Consider the following 18,947-nt stretch of genomic DNA (forward strand, 5'->3'; position numbering starts at 1 on the left):
GATGAGGAACACCAAGAGCTTCAAATGCTTCAAAAGAGTGACAACTTTCCAGAGACCAACCATCACAGATGGGGAATACCAAGGACATGTGGAGATTAGATAGGAACAATGAGGAACACATGGCCAGCATAGACTCCTTTTCCTTTTGTATTCGTTAACTGTTCAGAGGGTCAGGAAAAATTGGATGTGAACACAGATATTCAGCTGTGTAAATTCATGTAAATTCAGTTGAGACAATAAAGGAACTTGTCAGTAAATGCAGATTATCTCTGTGCCTCTCTGATCATTATTACTAAGAGAAAATTTTTTGTAACACATCTTGGACATACACTGTGATGGTAGGGAGTACCGAGGGACAGAGGGACCTCGGTGTACAAGGGTAGGACATACACTGTGAACAGTAGGGAGTTCTGAGGGACAGAGGGACCTCAGTGTACAAGGGTAGGATACACTGAACGGTAGGTACTGAGGGACAGAGTTGCCTCAGTGTACAGGTCGAAGGATCCCTGAAGGTGGCAGCACAGATCAGGTGGTGAGAAAGGTGTTCAGGAAACTTGCCTGCATTAGCCGGGCCACAGGATACAAGAGCAGGGAGGTTATGGTTCAACTTTATAAACCATCGGTCAGGCCACAGCTGGAGCATTGTGTGGAGTTCCGGTCACAGACCCTCAGACGGAGGTGACTGCACTGGAGAGGGTGCAATGGATGTGAATAGAGTTATGAGGAGTAGAGATGGTCTGCAAAGTGTAAAACATCTCCCCAAAGCTGAGGTGTCTAAGGCCAACAGAAATCTGGGGAAGGAGAACGATGTCAAGAGTGGATGCAAAGAACTTTGGGGTTGGTATCTGGGGCGCAATGTCTGAGTTGGTGGTGGAGGCAGAGACTCTGACAATAGTAAAATATCTGGACAAGCACTTGAGGCAGAGAAGGAAATTGACTGAGTGCTGGGGATTGGAATTATTGAAGATGGATACTGGAGGGTCAGAATGGATATGGCCAAAGGGCCTGTTCCTGTGCTGCAGGACTTGAGAATAAACTAAAGAGTCCCCCTAATTCATGAGCTCAGAGTGGGGTAGACACACTCAGCACAGACAACAGCAAGACACACCAGCTGTGAGCAGTTTGACATTGACCCTCCATGAACAGGGTCAGGCACACACAGCTTTCACACTGCTGGAGGTATTCCCAAGAGAATGAAATCGAGGTTAAAAGCAAAAGGTCGGGATGGACTGGGATGGACATGTTATTGATCCCAAGATCTTAAGGGTCAATGTTTCACATAGATAGGTAGATACTACATTGATCCCAAAGGAGATTACAGTCTCAGTAGCATTACAAGTGCACTGATATAAATATTAGAAGTAGAAAGAAGAAAAAATAAGTTACCACAAACAGTCCACCAGAAGGAGGTCATCACTGGATACAGGTTGACTCATTATAGAGCCTAATGGCCAAGGGTAAGAATGACTTCATATAGCACTTTTTGGAGCAGTGCTGTGGTCTTAGTCTTTAACTAAGATTGCTCCTCTGTTCAGCCAAGGTAGAATGCAGAGGGTGCAAAACATCATCCAGAATTGCCAGTGTGTCCTTAGGGTCCTTTGATCTAACACGGCCTCCAGTGTGTACAGTTTGACTCCTATAACAGAGCCAGCCTTTCTAATGTTTATTGTTGGTGTTGATGCCATTGCCCCAGCACACCACAGCATGGAAGATTGTACTGCCAACAACAGACCGGTAGAACATGTAAAGGAGAGGCCTGCATACTCCAAAGGACCTCAGTCTCCTCAGGAAGTAGAGGCGACCCTGACCCTTCTTGTACACAGCCTCTGTGTTGATGCCTCACTCAAGTCTGTCATCCCAGTGCACCCCCAGGTCCTCACCACATCAACCTCTTCACCATCAATAGTAACAGGGAGCAATGCAAAAGGTCAGGGAGATATGGGTCAAATGACCAGCTTAGATCAGCATAAAGCAGTTGAGTCGAAGGGCCATGCTGTATGACTCTGACACTTGCTGACGTCAAGTTCAAGGCAGGCGTGTTCAGATCCCTTGATACAAAAAAAAAATCACATTTTGTAATTAGAAGAAATTGTTTTTATTCCATTTGCTACACAAAATCTTATTACTACACATATATTAACATACATATATTAATGTTTAAATGACCATCGCCTTAATAGAAAACTAGAAAACCAGCCAGTACATCTCACTCTGCACCTCGCATCTGGGATTTTCAGCAGAGCTGGTCCCTTGCACTGTCCCATCACACACTCCCAGGGTCAGACACACAGTGAAGCTCCCTCTAAACCATCCCACCACACAGTCCCAGGGTTAGACACAGAGTTAAACTCCCTCTAAACCATCCCACCACACACTCCCAGGGTCAGACAGAGTGAAACTCCCTCTACACCGTCCCATCACACACTCCCGGGGTCAGACACAGAGTGAAACTCCCTCTACACCGCCCCATCACACACTCTCGGGGTCAGACACAGAGTGAAACTCCCTCCACACTGTCCCATCACACACTCCCGGGGTCAGACAGAGTGAAACTCCCTCTACACCATCCCATCACACACTCCCAGGGTCAGACAGAGTGAAACTCCCTCCACACCGTCCCATCACACACTCCCAGGGTCAGACAGAGTGAAACTCCCTCCACACCGTCCCATCACACACTCCCGGGGTCAGACACAGAGTGAAACTCCCTCCACACTGTCCCATCACACACTCCCGGGTCAGACAGAGTGAAACTCCCTCCACACTGTCCCATCACATGCTTGATATTCTTGAGGAGATCCCAACCAGGAGAGTACTGACAGGTCTGTGGGGTATGGAGACTGTGGGTGGTATAGAGGTGTGGTTAATGGTGTGCGGTGTTGAAGAGGGTGGTGAGGTAGGGGAGGAGTGAGGGAGTGTGGTTTTAGGGAGGGGAGGGTTGAGGGCTGCTGGGAGTGTAGGGAAGGGAGGGGTGTGGTGTAGTCCTGGGAGTGAGATGAGGGGGAAGTTCAGATATTCTGACAGCAGGGTTTCTTACTCGGGGTCACCACGGCCCCCTCGTTGGAGACGCTGTTGGGGCTGAGGGTGACTGTGGTTCGAGGTGCCTGGCTCATCCGTCCCTCAGCCCGGCGACGGAAGATCTCTGTGGGGGAGGCAACGGAAGGTTAGGGCATAGCAAGATCTCACAGCTTGGCCACCCCGACCCATTCCCACACCCAAACCCCTGACAAGCTCACGAGTGCCACAACTCACGACTTGAGCCAGAAGAGGCCATTCAGCATAACCAACGGGCTTTCAGCCGATCTTTGTCACAAGCCCTCCCTCACACTCATTGGCAATTCCACGTTGACCCTCGGCCTTTCAGTTAAGGTGGGTGAAGGGGCAAGAGTAGGCACGGAGTGAGGGAGAGGGAAATGGGTGGGGTTTGAGTGTATGAGGGCTGGTTGTCCAGGTGACCCTACCTGTGATAACAGACTGGAATGCCGGCTCCACATTGGTCGAGTCCAGCGCAGACGTCTCCATGAACAACATCTGGTGTTTCTCTGCCGAGACAAAGCAGCAGCCAATCAGCCGAGTGCCCGATGGCAGTAGGAAGGTCGGCAGCCAATCATGCACTCAGCCCTGCCTGCCCAAGCTCTGACATCACGGCCAATTCCTCGCCCACCTCTGGATCACTATTGGTGGAGTGAGTGGCCTTTGCTCATCCCTGACCTGTGGGAGCTCCTGACCCTCCCCCCAACATGACTCCAACCTATTGGATGTTCCGAACTCTGACCCCTGACCCAAACCCATGGATATTCTTGAGCCCAACCCAAATCCCAGGGCATTCTCTGAAGCTGTAGGTGCTGGGTAACCACATCCGGAACACATCAGATGGGCAGAGTAGCTGTTCAGAGACTCAAGTTCTATCCCGGAGTGTCCTTCCAAAATGGTCATGAAAGCTACCTCATTATTCCTTCATCCTGCACTATTTATTTCTTTAATGCATGTGTTTTATAGTAACGTGTCCCAGGAAACAACAGATCGTCTCATCTCAGACAGTGACGATCGCTGTGATTCTGAACCCAAGTCAGAGTTCACCAGGAACCGCAGGATCAAAAGGGGAGAGACAGGGTGGGGGGCAGGTATAGACCGGCCAGGGAGGGGGAGAGACAGGGTGGGGGGGGGGAAAGAGACTGGCCAGGGAGGGGGAGAGACAGGGTGGGGGGGAGAGACTGGCCAGGGAGGGGGAGGGACAGGGTGGGGGGGGGGGGGGGAAAGAGACCGGCCGGGGAGAGAGGGAGAGACAGGGTGGGGAGGTATAGACCGGCTTGGGAGGGGGAGAGAGACTGGCCAGGGAGGGGGAGAGAGACTGGCCAGGGAGGGGGAGAGACAAGGTGGGGGGGAGAGACTGGCCAGGGAGGGGGAGAGACAGGGTGGGGGGGGGGAGAGAGAGACTGGCCAGGGAGGGGGAGAGACAAGGTGGGGGGGAGAGACTGGCCAGGGAGGGGGAGAGACAGGGTGGGGGGGAGAAACTGGCCAGGGAGGGGGAGGGACAGGGTGGGGGGAGAGACTGGCCAGGGAGGGGGAGGGACAGGGTGGGGGGGGAGAGACCGGCCAGGGAGGGATTATGGGGGGGGGGGGGGGAGAGACTGGTCAGGGAGAGGGAGAGGCAGGTTGGGATTATGAGGGGGTGGATAGACCAGCCACGGAGAGGGAGAGGCAGGGTGGGAGTATGGGGGGGGGGGAGAGAGACTGGTCAGGGAGGGGGAGAGACTGGGTGGGGGGGAGAGACAGGGTGGGAGTATGGGGGGAGGAGAGACTGGTCAGGGAGGGAATAGGGTGGGGGGGAGAGACCGGGTGGGGGGGAGAGACAGGGTGGTGGGGGAGAGACCGGCCAGGGAGGGGGAGAGATAGGGTGGGGGGGGGAGACCGGGTGGGGGGGGAGAGACAGGGTGGGAGTATGGGGGGGGGGGAAGAGACTGGTCAGGGAGGGGGAGAGACAGGGTGGGGGGGAGAGACTGGCCAGGGAGGGGGAGAGATAGGGTGGGGGGGGGAGACCGGGTGGGGGGGGAGAGACAGGGTGGGAGTATGGGGGGGGGGAGAAGAGACTGGTCAGGGAGGGGGAGAGACAGGGTGGGGGGGGAGAGACTGGCCAGGGAGGGGGAGAGAGGGTGGGGGGGAGAGACCGGGTGGGGGGGGAGAGACAGGGTGGGAGTATGGGGGGGTGGAGAGACTGGTCAGGGAGAGGGAGAGGCAGGGTGCGGGGGAGAGACTGGCCAGGGAGGGGGAGAGATAGGGTGGGGGGGGAGAGACGGTGGGAGTATGGGGGGGGGGAAGACTGGTCAGGGAGGGGGAGAGACAGGGTGGTGGGGGAGAGACCGGGTGGGGTTGGAGAGACCTGCCAGGGTGGGAGTATGGGGGGGGGGGAAGAGACTGGTCAGGGAGGGGGAGAGACAGGGTGGGGGGGAGAGACTGGCCAGGGAGGGGGAGAGATAGGGTGGTGGGGGAGAGACCGGGTGGGGTTGGAGAGACCTGCCAGGGTGGGAGTATGGGGGGGGGGGAAGAGACTGGTCAGGGAGGGGGAGAGACAGGGTGGGGGGGAGAGACTGGCCAGGGAGGGGGAGAGATAGGGTGGTGGGGGAGAGACCGGGTGGGGTTGGAGAGACCTGCCAGGGTGGGAGTATGGGGGGGGGGGAAGAGACTGGCCAGGGAGGGGGAGAGACAGGGTGGTGGGGGAGAGACCGGGTGGGGTTGGAGAGACCTGCCAGGGTGGGAGTATGGGGGGGGGGGGGGGGGAAGAGACTGGTCAGGGAGGGGGAGAGACAGGGTGGGGGGGGACAGACCAGCCAGGGAGAGGGAGAGACAGGGTGGGAGTATGGGGGGGGGGGGGGGGGGGGAGGAGACTGGTCAGGGAGAGGGAGAGACAGGGTGGGGTATGGGAGAGACTGGCGGTAACAGGAGGCCCTCTATTTTATTGTGTGGTTTTTAGCAGCACCCTTTCTGTCCCCGCCAACCCAAAGGTAGAGTAGTACACTGTAGTGTCAAAGTAATTAAATGGCCAAGTAATCCATTCTGCCTTCCCAGTGTCCATATCCAGCCAGGTCAGCACAGCCAAGTGTCTAGCTGAGAGCCTCTTATGTGTCTCTATCGGATCTGCCTCACCATCACCTCTGGCAGTGCATTCTAGTCACTGCAATTATAAAGCATGTCCTGAACATCTCCTTTAAAATCCCTCCCCCCTCCCACTCACCTAAATGCAGGTACTCTGGTATTTGACATCTCTAGCCTCGGGAAAGGATCGAACTGGTTGCTCGATCTGTGCCTCTCAGTATTTTAGGCCCCTCACCTGCGAAGGTCATAGCCTCATCGATGGGCACAGTGCGGATGTCAGACAAGTCACTCTTGTTGCCCACCAGCATCACCACCAGGTTGTTGTCAGCGTTGTCCAGGAGCTCGGTCAACCACCGCTCCACGTTCTCATACGTCTGGTGCTTGGAGATGTCGTACACCAGCAGGGCCCCTACTGCCCCTCGGTAATACCTGTAGCGCCCAAAGACAAGAATGATGCAGTGGGTAGAGCCACTGGCTCACTGCACCAGACCCGGGTTTGTTCCCGGCCTCCGGTGTTGTGTGTCTGTGAGTGAAGTGATTAATAGAATCAGCGTGTATATATGACCAATGTGAGCAGCAGCGAGCACGTGGCACAGAGCAAGTGAAGTGATTCATTAAGTCAGCGTGTGGTGTCTGCAAGAGAGAGTAAGAGTGTGGGTTTCCCTGGGTGCTCTGATTCCATCCCACATCCCAAGGACCGTAAGACATAGGAATGGAATTGGCCCATCGAGTCTGCTTTGCCATTCAATCATGGCTGATTCCTTTTTCTCATCCTCCACCCCACTCCCAGCCTTCTCCCTGTAACCTGTGATACCATGTCCAATCAAGAACCTATCAAGCTCTGTTTTAAATACACCCAACAACCTGGCCTCCACAGCTGCCTGTGCTGACAAATTCCACAAATTCACCACCCTCTGGTTAGAGAAATTTCTCTGCATCTGTTTTAAATGGATGTTCTTCCACTCTGAGGCTGTGCCCTCTTGTCCTAGACTCCCCCACCATGGGAAACATCCTTTCCATATCTACTCTGTCTAGGCCTTTCTACATTTAAAAGGTTTCAATGACATTCCTCCTCATACTTCAAAATTCCAGTGAGTACAGACCCAGAGCTATCAAATGTTCCTCGTATGATAACTCTTTCAGTCCCGGAATCATCCTTGTGAATCTCCTCTGGACCCTCTCCAATGTCAGTACATCTTTTCTTAGATGAGGAGCCCAAAATTGTTCACCACACTCAATGTGAGGCCTTTCCAGTGCCTTATAAAGCCTCAGCATCACATTCTTCCTCGTATTCTTGACCTCTTGAAATGAACATTGTATTTGCCCTCCTCATTACCAACCTGCATGTTAACCTTTAGGGTGTTCTGCTCAAGGACTCCCAAGTCCCTTTGCATCTCAGATGTTTGGATTTTCTTCCATTTAGAAAACAGTCTGCAGTCTCCCCATTTCCTCAACACCTTCTGCCCCTCCTCCAATCTTCATATCATCTGCAAATTTGGCAACAAAGCCATCTATTCTATCATCTAAATCATTGATATACAGCATAAAAAGAAGCAGTCCCAACATCAACCCCTACGGAACACCACTAGTCACTAGCAGCCAACCAGAAAAGGATCCTTTTATTCCCACTAACTGCCTCCTACCAATCAGCCAATGCTCTAACCATGCCATTAATTTTCCTGTAATACCATGGGCTCTTAACTTGGTAAGCAGCCTCATGTGTGGCATCTTGTCAAAGGCCTCTGAAGGTCCACATATACAACATTCACTATATCCCCCTTATCTATCCTACTTGTAATCTCCTTAAAGAATTCCAACAGGTTCATCAGGCAAGATTTTCTCTTAAGGAAACCATGCTGACTTTGTCCCATCTTGTCCTGTGTCACCAGGTACTTCATGACTTCATCCTTAACAATTGACTCTAATATCTTCCCAACCACTGAGGTCAGGCTAACTGGTCTATAATTTTCTCTCTGCTGCCTTCCTCCTTTCTTAAAGAGGAAAGACACCTCTTTGTGGAGGGGCAAGGCTGGATGGTGTGGGACCAGGAGGCCTGCAGGGTTAGCAAAATAGAGATCATGTTTAACTACGCCCTTGGGGTGCTCTAGGGTTGTGACACATGAATGGTGAGCAGATCCAGTAGATGGGAGGAGTGTGGAGGGTCCCAGGTAAGAGGTCTGACTGAAATCTTAAAGAAGGTGGGACAGGGGACAAACAGGGACTTGGAATTGGTCAGCAAGCAGGGAACAGGGTGATGAAGGCATAAGAGATTCTGCACATGCTGGAAATCCAGAGTAAAATGCTGGGGTAACTCAGCAGGTCAGGCAGCATTATGTAGAGGAATAAACAGTCAATGTTTCAGGCCAAGACCGTTCACCAGGACTGGAAACAAAGGGATAGGAAGCCAGAACAAGAAGATGGAGGGAGGGGAAGGATTACAAGCTGGTGAGTGGGTGGGTGGGGAAGTGTACGAAAGGAAATGATGTGAGGAGTTGGGAGGTGATTGGTGGAAGAGAGACCAGAAGAAGGAGTGATGGAGGGATGTTATGGTGGCAGAACTCATACATACGCAGAGGTAATGGCTCGGTAACGCTCCAGTCCGGCTGTGTCCCAGATCTGTGTCTTCACGGCCACTCCATCCACAGTGACGGTGCGTGTGGAAAACTCCACCCCGATGGTGGTCCTGCTGTCGTGGTTGAACTCGTTACGGGTGAAGCGAGAGAGTAGGTTGCTCTTCCCTACCCCAGATTCTCCTATCAGCACCACTGGAAATAACAACACAGGGTCACCACAGGCAGCCAGCATCAGTCCTCAGTGGGAGAGGCACCTGGGTCGATAAAGGGCCCAGATGGACTATACATTGTTATTTTGAAGGCATCTGATAAGGTGCCACAACAGAAGTTAGCACAGTTTTGCAGGTGGTTTAACACATTAGTGTGGATCAGAGATTGCTTGGCAGAGATTACTGAAATACTTCCAGAATTACTGAGACTGGAGAGGCAAAAAAAAAGGGCAGTCCTGATGAAGGGTCGACTGTTCACTCTTTTCTACAGACGCTGCCTGGCCTGCTGAGTTCCTCCAGCATTTTGTGCGTGTTGCTTGAATTTAAAGTATCTGCAGATTTTCTCTTGCCTGCCTTTCTGTATATAATCCTTGGAACCTCAGTAAAGCAGTTTTATGAGAGGCTGCAGAGGATCGTAGATGCGTCCAGCTCCATCACAGACACAACCCTTCCCACCAATGAGGACATCTTCAAAAGGTGGCACCTCAAAAAGGCAGCATCCATCACCATCCAGGGCATACCTTCTTGACGTTACTACCACCAGGGAGGAGGTACAAGAGCCTGAGGAGACACACTCAATGGTTTGAAAACAGCTTCCTACTCTTGGCTGTCAGATTTCTGAACAGCTCATGAACCCATGAACACTACTTTGCTATTCTGCTTTTGCACTGTTTACTGTAACTTGTAGTGACTTTTCATGTACTGCTGCCAGAAAAGAATAAACTTCACAAAGTATTTCAGTAATAATAAACATAATTAAGTCTGCCATACATGGTCCCAAGCCTGGCTAAGAGGGGAGGAGGGTTGGGCACGAGGATAGCAACCCCATCCCGTAAAAACCCAGGGCTACAGAAACACCAACAGAAGCTCCAAAGACCTCAAACCTGGGAGGGAAAGGATCTTCACCTGGGAGACACGTGAAGCTGTGTGGTGAAAGCTGAAAGTCAGCCTTCTGTCATCCAGGACCACCACCAAGATCGACTCATGACAGGACTCTGGCGAGCTGCTCTTGGTGGCCTATGCCCCAACTGGAGTGATGGGTTTTAGTAAATATAAACCTAATTCCGATTCTGAGCATAATCAGAGACCCCACTCAGCCTGGACATTTTCTCTTCTCACCCCTCCCATTGGGCAAAAGAAATAAAAGCTTTAAAGCACGTACCACCAACCAGGCTCAAGCTCAGCTTTTACCCTGGTGTCGTATGACTACTGAATGGCTCCCTGGTACGATGCGATGGACTCTTGACCTCACAGTCTACCTCATCGCAGCCTTGCACCTTATCCTCTGCCTCCATTGCACTTTCTCTGTAACACCATTAGTTTTACCTTGTCCTCCCTCAATGCTCTGTGCAATGCCAATAAAAATGAGAGTTTTTGCAGATGCTGGAAACTTGAACAACACAAAGTGCTGGAGGAACTCAGAGGGCCAAGTATCATTTAAAAAGGGGAATAGTTTTGGGTGGAAAGTCTCCATCAGTACTGGGGGCAAATACCGGAATAGGAAGGCAGGGAGATAGGAAGGAGTACAAGCTGATAGGTGAGAGTGGAAGTGGGTGGGTAGGGATGAAGCAAGAAGCTGGGAGGTGACAGGCAGAAGGGCTTAAAGGAGGAGGAATCTAATCAGAGAGGACAGTGGATCATGGAAGAAAGGAAGGGAGGAGGGGAAGAGAAAGGGTGATTTAGATAACCAGAATGGGAAATGGAAAAGGAGAGCAGGGGGAAGGTGGTAGTGGTTACCAGAAGTTGGAGAAATTAATGTTCATGCCATCAGGTTGGAGGCTACCCATATGAAATGAGTTGTTGCTCCTCCAACCTATATTCTGCTTCATCTTGGCAGTAGAGGACACAGTATGCCAGACGAGTTTTTCCACTGTACCTATCTGACAATAATACACCAATTCCAGTTCTGGCTGGGTGTAAAGAGTGGGCTGTCACTTGGATCAGTGGTGGCACTCTAATCCTCACCACAAGTACAAATTACAATGATTCAAGATGGCGGCGCGACATAGGTTGCAGCAGCCACTCCGGAGCTGATTATCTGTTATTTGTGAAGTGGGGTGCCATGCGCAATCATATTCAGTTGAAAACGGACGTGGGAGCACGGAGGAATATCTGGAAATCTCCAGGAAGACCTTCTTCATTGCTGCTGCTGCTGTGAGGTCTGGGTCTCTGCTGGGAAGAACAGGCCCCCAGTCCTCGGGGTCGCCTTGCCGATGGCCGTTGGTGGGGCTGTCTTAATTCGCTCGGCAGAGGATGGTGCTTGGAGAAGCTGTGCCAGAGGGGATGGTCGTCGGCTCGGAGGTTCGACAGACTCGGAGTCCGCTGCGGTCAGGTCACTGTCAGTGTGTGCTGCATCTGCAAGGCTGGTTTCGACGGAATTTTCATTGTGTGCTGCGTCTGCGAGGCTGGGTCGGGCGGCGCTGTGGAAGTCCATAGCGGGGGTATTCCCTAATGCCGCTGGCATGGGATGGCGAGTCTGTCGGGACCCTGGGGACTTGTGGAAACTGTGTGGTGATTTCTTTTGAACTTATAGTCCTTTAACATCTTTGGACTATTTTTACTGTGCCCACGGTCTGGTTTTTTAAAATCAATTATGCTATTGTTTGCACTGTTGTAACTGTATGTTGTAACTATGTGGTTTTGTGCAGGTCTTCTGGCTTTAGTTTTTAGTCTGGTTTGTCTGGTGGATTTGGAGCTCCTTTCCAGGGAACGCGCTAAGATGGTAGCGCGATATTAATACGCACCAGCCTCTCCGGACTCTGGATTGGGGATTGCCAAATGTTATGTAGATTTTCTGGTGTATTCTGTTTTGTCATGTGCTTTTGTGATATCATTCTGGAGGAATGTTATCTCATTTTTTAACTGCATTGCATTTGTGGTTTCTAAATGACAATAAACTGAATCTGAATCTGAAAGTATTGCTGCTAAATTTGCAAAGGTCAATAGGTAGGAGGAGAAAGGGGATAGAGACAGGTTCAGTGAGAGGGCAATGATTTGGCAAATGGAAAACGATCTGTGGAAAATGTGAAATCTTCAGTTTAACAGAGAAGATAAAGAGGCATATTGTCTCTCCGTGATCAAGGACTAGGGACAGTTCTCTGACTGAACTTTTATTAGAAGGGGTGAACAACAGCAAGGAGTACAGGTAGGTGGATATAGTATGTCCACTTGGGTTTCTGACAGAGTCCCCCATGGTAGGCTGGTCCAGAAGGTTAGAACTCATGACATCCAGGGTGAGTGCCTCCTGTTTCTTTTTTATTTAGTTCTAGATTCTAACATCTGCAGTCCTCTGTCTTGTGGCTACAAATTTGAATTAGTAAGAGGAGGCAGGGGGTGGTAGGGGAGGGCCTTTAGACTGGAGGCCTGCGACCAGTGGTGTGCTGTGAAGATCGGTATAGAAAGACCCTAGAGTTCAGGTATGTTGAACTCTGATGGTGACACAGGTTAACAGGGTGGTGAAGACGAAATTTGGCTGCTGAATTCCTTGGACAAGGCTTTGAGGACAGGAGTTGGGATGTCAGGTACAGGACCACACTTGGAGTACCATGTGCAGTTCTGGTCGCCCAGCTATACGAAGGATGTCATTAAGCTAGAGAGGGTGCAGAAAAGATTTACGAGGATGTTACCAGGACTGGAGGGCTTGAGTTACAAATTGGAGAGACTAGGGCACTTTCCCTGGAGAGAAGGCTGAAGGGTGACCTTATAGAGGTTACAAAATTGTGAGGGGCAATCATAAGGTGGGTAGTCACAGTCTTTTTCCCAGGACCAGGGAATCTAAAACTAGAGGGCACAAGTTGACGGATAGAGGGGAGAAGATTTAAAGGGGACCTGAGGACATGTTCATTATACATACATACATATGGAATGAGCTGCCAGAGGAAGTGTTTAAGGCAGCAGCATTTGAAAGGCACTTGGATAGATGCATGTGCAGGAAAGGTTTAGAGGGATGTGGGCCAAATACAGGCAAATGAGGTAAGCACAGATACCTCCAGTCTCTCCTTATAATTCAAGCCCTCCAGTCCTGGTAACATCCTCGTAAATCTTTTCTGCACCCTCTCCATCTTAATGACATCCTTCGTATAGGCACCTTGGACAGCGTGGACAATTTGGACTGTTGGCCTATTTCTCTGTTGTATGAATCTATGAAATGCAAAGGGTGATGGATTGTGGAGCTGTGAGGTACAGAGGGATCTGCGCACGACACACTAAAGGCTGCTGTGCGGAAACATTGGGAACGCCAAGGATGCTGTCGTTAATTGGAAGCTGAGCTGTAGAGTGTTTACACTTCAGTCATATGTAAAATAATATGTAAAAGTAATATGTAAAATAACAGATCCCTCTTCTTCTACCCCCTCCCCTACCTTCTTATTCCAGCTTCTTCCCCCTTCCTTTCCAGCCCTGATGAAGGGTATCAGCCCGAAACATCAGCTGTTTATTCCGCTCCCCACATAGTTGCTGCCTGACTTGCTGAGTCCCTCATGTCTTTTGTGTGATGCATCAGATCCCTGGCACCGGGTTAAAGCCTGGTATCCAATCCAGGGCACCGGGTTAAAGCCTGGTATCCAATCCAGGGCACCGGGTTAAAGCCTGGTATCCAATCCAGGGCACCGGGTTAAAGCCTGGTATCCAATCCAGGGCTTCTGAGTTGGTTATATTGATTAACAGATCTATGAGTGTGGGTTACTGGCTGAGAGCTAATCAATGGATTCAGAGGTTTATAAATAGAACAGATCCCTGTGAGTGGCTTACAGATGGGGTCTAATGTGGGGGTTTGGGGAGTTTATATATAGAATAACCAAACCCTAAGAGTGGATTACAATCTGGGATCTCTCTATATATATATATAAACAGATGCCAGGAGTGGGTTACTGAGTTATAATGATTTATAATGGTGATACCAAACACTGGGAGGGAATTACTGGCTGATATTGTCAGAAACTTCCTGCAAATTGCAGACCAGAGTCTACACCCAGTACTGCTGTCTGACACAGGTATGCACTGTGGTGAGTGAGGTGTCCGGTCTGTTTGTGAGCACAGGAGTGGGGACGTCACATTAAAACTACAGAGAGTTAGAGTAATACAGCATGGAAACAAGCCTTTTCTGCCGAACTCATCCCTACCGACCAAAATTATGAATAGTATGAATTATATGAATTTTAAAAAATATGAATTAGTACTATTTGCCAAGATGCTTCTAGAAGTAGTGGTTACAGCCCAGTTCATCATGGGTAAAGGGCTCCCCACCTACATGGAGCGCTGTTGCAGGAAACCAGCATCCATCATGAAGGACTCCCATCATCCAGGAAGATGGTACAGGATCCTCAGGACCACACCGCCAGGTTCAGGAACAGTTATTACCCCTCAACCAACATGTTCTTGCACTGGGAGGGATAACTTCACTCACCCCATCAGTGAACCTATGGACTCACTTTCAAGGACTCTTCATTTCAAGTTCTCCATGTTTACTGTTTATTATTTTTCTCTTTTGTATTTGCCTCGACACCATTGTTGTCTTTTGTACATCTGTTGTTTGTCTGCCTGTTTGGTGTGGTCTTTCATGGATTCTATCACGGATTTATTGAGTATGCCCACAAGAAAATTAATCACAGCATTGCATATGCCGACATATACGTACTTAGATAATAAACTTACTTCAAACTTTTAGATTGGACCCATATTCCTATGAACCTTGCCTATCCACGTCCCTGTCCGAGTCTATTTTAGACGTTGTTAATGGGCAGCTCGCTCCACACACTGACTACCATCTAGATGGAGGTGTTGCCCCTCAGGTTCCTTTTAAATCCCAATTTAAGCCTGTGTCTTCTAGTTTTTAACCACCCAGCCTTGGGAAAAGACTGAGCATTCACCCTCTCATAATTTCACACCCCTCAGTCTCCTACACTTCGGGAATAAAGTCTCAACCTACACGACCTCCCCCAAAAGCTAAGGCCCTTGAATCCAGGAATCACACTTGCAACTCTACTCTGTACTTTTTCCAGTTTGATGACAACTCTATAACAGACAACAAAAACCGAACACAATACTCCTGGTGTGTCCACACCCATGTCTTGTACAATTGCAACATAATGTTTTATGAAAGCTACTTTTCCATACGCCTTCTTCACCACCCTACCTCCCTGTGACACACTTTCAGGGAACTATGTATTTGTCCCTCAGTTCTACAATATTGTTCAGGGCTCTGCTGTTCACAGTGAAAGTCCCACCCCGATTTGACTTCTTACCATTCTCTCACCTGACTTGAAAGCCATTTGCCAAACCTGAGCCCACTTACTCAGCTGATCAAGATGAGACCACTCCCGATATATCGTGTTTAGTTCTGGTCACCCAGTTATAGGAAGGATGATAAACTTGAGGGTGTAGAGAAAAAAACTCACAAGGATGTTACTGGGACTGCAGGGCTTGAGTCATAAAGAGAGAACAGATAGGCTGGGACCTTCAGCCCAAAAGCAGAGGAGGCTGAGATACAGGAACATTAACAATATTTAAAATAGACTTGGACAGGTACGTGGATAGGAAAGATGCAGAGGGATATGGGCCCGACCTTGAAGTTTGAAGTAAATTTATTATCTAAATCATTTGCTGCGATTAATTTTCTTGTGGGCATACTCAATAAATCCATATTAAAATAATAACCACAATAGAATCAATGAAACCTTAGAAGATTCACTTATTTATTTTTAAATTAGAGACACAGCTTCAAGCCACACCATCCAGTATCCCTTAACACAACACCAATTTATTTAACCTTAACCTTATCATGTGCCAATTTACAATGACCAGTTGACCTATCTGGATCATCTTTGGGCCATGGGGTAAACTGGATGACCACAGAAAACCCATGCATTCTACGGGAGGACATGTGGACTTCTTGCAGGTGACGTTGGTATTAAACTCCAAAGTCCAACGCCCTGAACCGTAATGGCATCAAGTTAACCACTACGCTACAATGGGGCACGTACAGGCCCTTCGGCCCACAATATTGTACTAACCTTATATCCTACTCCAAGATCAATCTAATGGTTAGCATGGAAGAGTTGGGCTGAAGGGCCTGTTTCACTGCTATGTGACTCTACAACATTGGTGGGATATGTGAAAGAGGGTCTGTAGCCTGCACCAGCACCAAGGCCCAGGTCACACTAAAAGGGCAAGATCTTTCACCGACTCCTGAATCACATATGCTTCATCTGCAGCACTGGCACGGAAAAAGGTTTTGAGTTCAACATGGGGGTGGGGGGGGGGAGGAAGAGATTCAGGAGCGAGCTCAACACGCCTACGGAGACTGACCCAGCAGTAATGAGGCTGGTATGGACCTGCCTGTAACGTGCAGAGTTTCACCCTGATGAGTGTGAGTTGATGCCCTTTGGGGGGGGTTATACAATGAATGAACAACAGGTACTGAGGAACCGAGGTGCCTCAGTGTACCAGTCCACAGATCCTAGAATGTGGCAGAGCAGGTGGACAGGCCAGTGAAGCCAGCACGTGGGACATTCACCCTTACTCCTGACACTCCCTGCGAGTTGTGACGGGGTTCTGGCTAAAGTGGATGATAGGTTGCAGTTGGATCTGCAGTCGGGAGATCTGGGATTAGTGCTGGTTCATGGACCATGGAAAATGGTCATTCAGCCTAAGGTCACAAAGAGAGCTTTTGCTACAGTGGCCTTCATAAATCAGGGCATTGAATACAGGAGTTGGGACGTGATGTTGACGTTGTGTGAGAAGTTGGCTAGGCCAAATTTGGGGTATTGTGTACAGTTCTTGTCACTTACCAACAGGGAAGACATCAATAAGGTTAGAAGAATGCAGGGAAAATTTACACGATATACTGGGACCTGAGTTACAGGCAAAGGTTACCACAGGGAGGGCACAGTAGGGTAATGTTTTACATTGCCAGCAAGGGGAGCTCCGTTCCTGCTAATCTGTGCATTTTCTCCATGGATTTCCTCTGGGTCCTCTCTCATTGCAATAACAGGTGCATGGGTTAAGATTAGTAAGTCACGGGCATGCTAATACTGGCGCTGGAGCTGTCCCCTGCACATCCTCAGACTGTGTTGGTCGTTGGTGCAAGCAATGCACATCACTGCATGTTTCAATGTACATGTGACAAATCAAGTTCATCTTCCATCTTTATCTTTAAGTATTTAAAGTTTTAAATACTATTTTTAAATACTTTAAAGACTATTCTCTGGAGTGTAGGAGAGTGAGAGGAGATTTGATGGAGGTATACAAAATTATGAGGGGTATAGATGGCGTAAACGCAAACAGGCTTTTACCCCTGAGGTTAGGTGAGACTAGAACTAGAGGTTTAGGGTGAAAGGTGAACTATTTAAGGGGAACCTGAGGAAGAACTCCTTTACTCAGAGGGTGCTGTGAATGTGGAATAAACCAGTGGAACTGCAACATTCAAGAGAAGTTCAGATAGGTACATAAACAAGAGGGGTATGAAGGGCTACGGTTTGGGCGCAGGTAAATGGGGCCAGGCAGAAAAACAGGTTGGCACAGACTGGATGGGCCAAAGGGCCTGTTTTTGTGTTGTAGTGATCTATGATCCACTCACAGCAATTGAGACGTCCACCTGGGCTAGACCCATTTGCCCTATCCCCAGTCTGTACCCGCCTGGAGACTCATTCCACACACCCACCACCCTCAGTACTGTACCAAAAAGTGCCCCTCAGGTCTCCCATAAACCTTTTACTGGTCAGGACTTGGGCTCAGACTCATGTCAGGGATAGTACAGAGTGGTTACTGTTAGAGAGCTGGTTATGGGCTGGATTATGGTTAGTGATTCAAGTTATTGGTTAAAAACATAATTAGAAGTGAAGTGAATGTGATTCAGGTTGGTGGTGAGAGTAAGTGGCGAATGTTGCTGAAGCGTACTGTTAGTGTCTGCAGTTATTGGTTAATTTCTGCCGAGTAATCGATTAAAGTGCTAGTTAAAGGATATTGGTTATGGATTCAGGTTACGGTGAATTCAAAACGTGAATGGATTAATCGTCTGTGTTAGATCAGGTTTGTAGTGTTCGATTAAGGTGAGCCCTGGGCGGACTGGGCGTTACTGTTTAAAGTGAGCAAATTAAGTTCATCGCAGGGCTATCACAGAAGGTGAGCCCCGGGGTAGAGTTACTAAATTAAGTTGATCCTGGGACTACCGGGTAAAGAGAGCTCTGGGGTGGGGTTAATAGTTAAACTGGAGCCAGGGAGGTGGGTTAATTGTTAAGTTGTCCTGGGGTTACCAGGTAAGGTAACATCAAGAGCTCAGCTCCCTCCGCCATGACTTCCTGCTTCCGCTTTCCATCTCTTACCTTTAAACACAAAGCTGTAATCGTCCTCGGCCGAACTCATCCTGCAGCCTCTCGGTGCCGGGACAGCGTTCTCCCCTCCCCGGGACAGTCGCACCCTGTTCTGTCCCGGCCAGACCCGCCGCCACTTCCTGGTTCAGGCTCCAACTCCGGTCCGACCTGTTCCCGACGCAGGTGGAGCGGGACCGCCCTCGGTCACCTGACTCCGCCCAGATCCTGCGTCCCGCTCCCCACACCTCGGTCATCTGACCCCGCCCCGCCAGCCCGGCTCCAATTCGGCTCACCTCGGCTCCGCTCCCACCTAGCCCAGGTTTGCCCCGCCCCGCCCCCTTCGCTCGGCTCTTCTCGGACCCGCCCATCCGTCACTTCACTCCGCCCTCCGCAGAGAGGCTGCGGGCGCGGTACCCGGCTCTTCGGCCCACTGGGACATCGATTCTATCTCCCAGCACATGGTCCACAACCTTCTCTGCTTTGCTGATTCTATTTTAACTTGCGCTGCACTTTTTAATATAATTCGGCATTGGTAGTGTTCCGTCCGTGTACAAACTCCACGCACTGTCAGTCTGGATGGCAATGTGCAGCGCCTCTTCACAAGAGAACATTCACTCGGGTGATGGGCGAAGATTGAGAAAGGACCTGAGGAGGATGATTGGGGAGGGAATCTGGGACACACTGCCTGAGGGGGTGGTGGAGGCAAACACCCTCACAACATTGAACTATCTGGACAGTACTTGACTCGCCCAGGCAGAAAAGAA

The 18,947-nt window shown here is 49.9% G+C and overlaps 1 protein-coding gene across 2 annotated transcripts; it reads right to left on the bottom strand.

Moving 5' to 3' along the window:
• Positions 1 to 1,962: 1,962 nt before the first annotated feature.
• On the bottom strand, positions 1,963 to 18,456 carry LOC140735819 (ras-related protein Rab-25-like). 2 transcript variants are annotated; one of them, XM_073061331.1, is made up of 6 exons: positions 18,196 to 18,456; positions 8,663 to 8,858; positions 6,329 to 6,522; positions 3,462 to 3,542; positions 3,038 to 3,142; positions 1,963 to 2,048 (listed from the first exon to the last, which is right to left on the bottom strand). In XM_073061331.1, exons 1-6 carry the CDS (start codon positions 18,233 to 18,235, stop codon positions 2,041 to 2,043), a joined length of 624 nt encoding a protein of 207 aa, XP_072917432.1. In that variant the 5' UTR covers positions 18,236 to 18,456; the 3' UTR covers positions 1,963 to 2,040. The 2 variants fall into 2 exon arrangements, with proteins under 2 accessions (XP_072917432.1, XP_072917431.1); XM_073061330.1 differs by lacking the exon at positions 1,963 to 2,048 and having other exon boundaries at positions 2,082 to 3,142; positions 18,196 to 18,453.
• Positions 18,457 to 18,947: the final 491 nt, after the last annotated feature.

Source organism: Hemitrygon akajei, chromosome 11 (assembly GCF_048418815.1).
Source record: "Hemitrygon akajei chromosome 11, sHemAka1.3, whole genome shotgun sequence".
NCBI lineage: Eukaryota > Metazoa > Chordata > Chondrichthyes > Myliobatiformes > Dasyatidae > Hemitrygon > Hemitrygon akajei.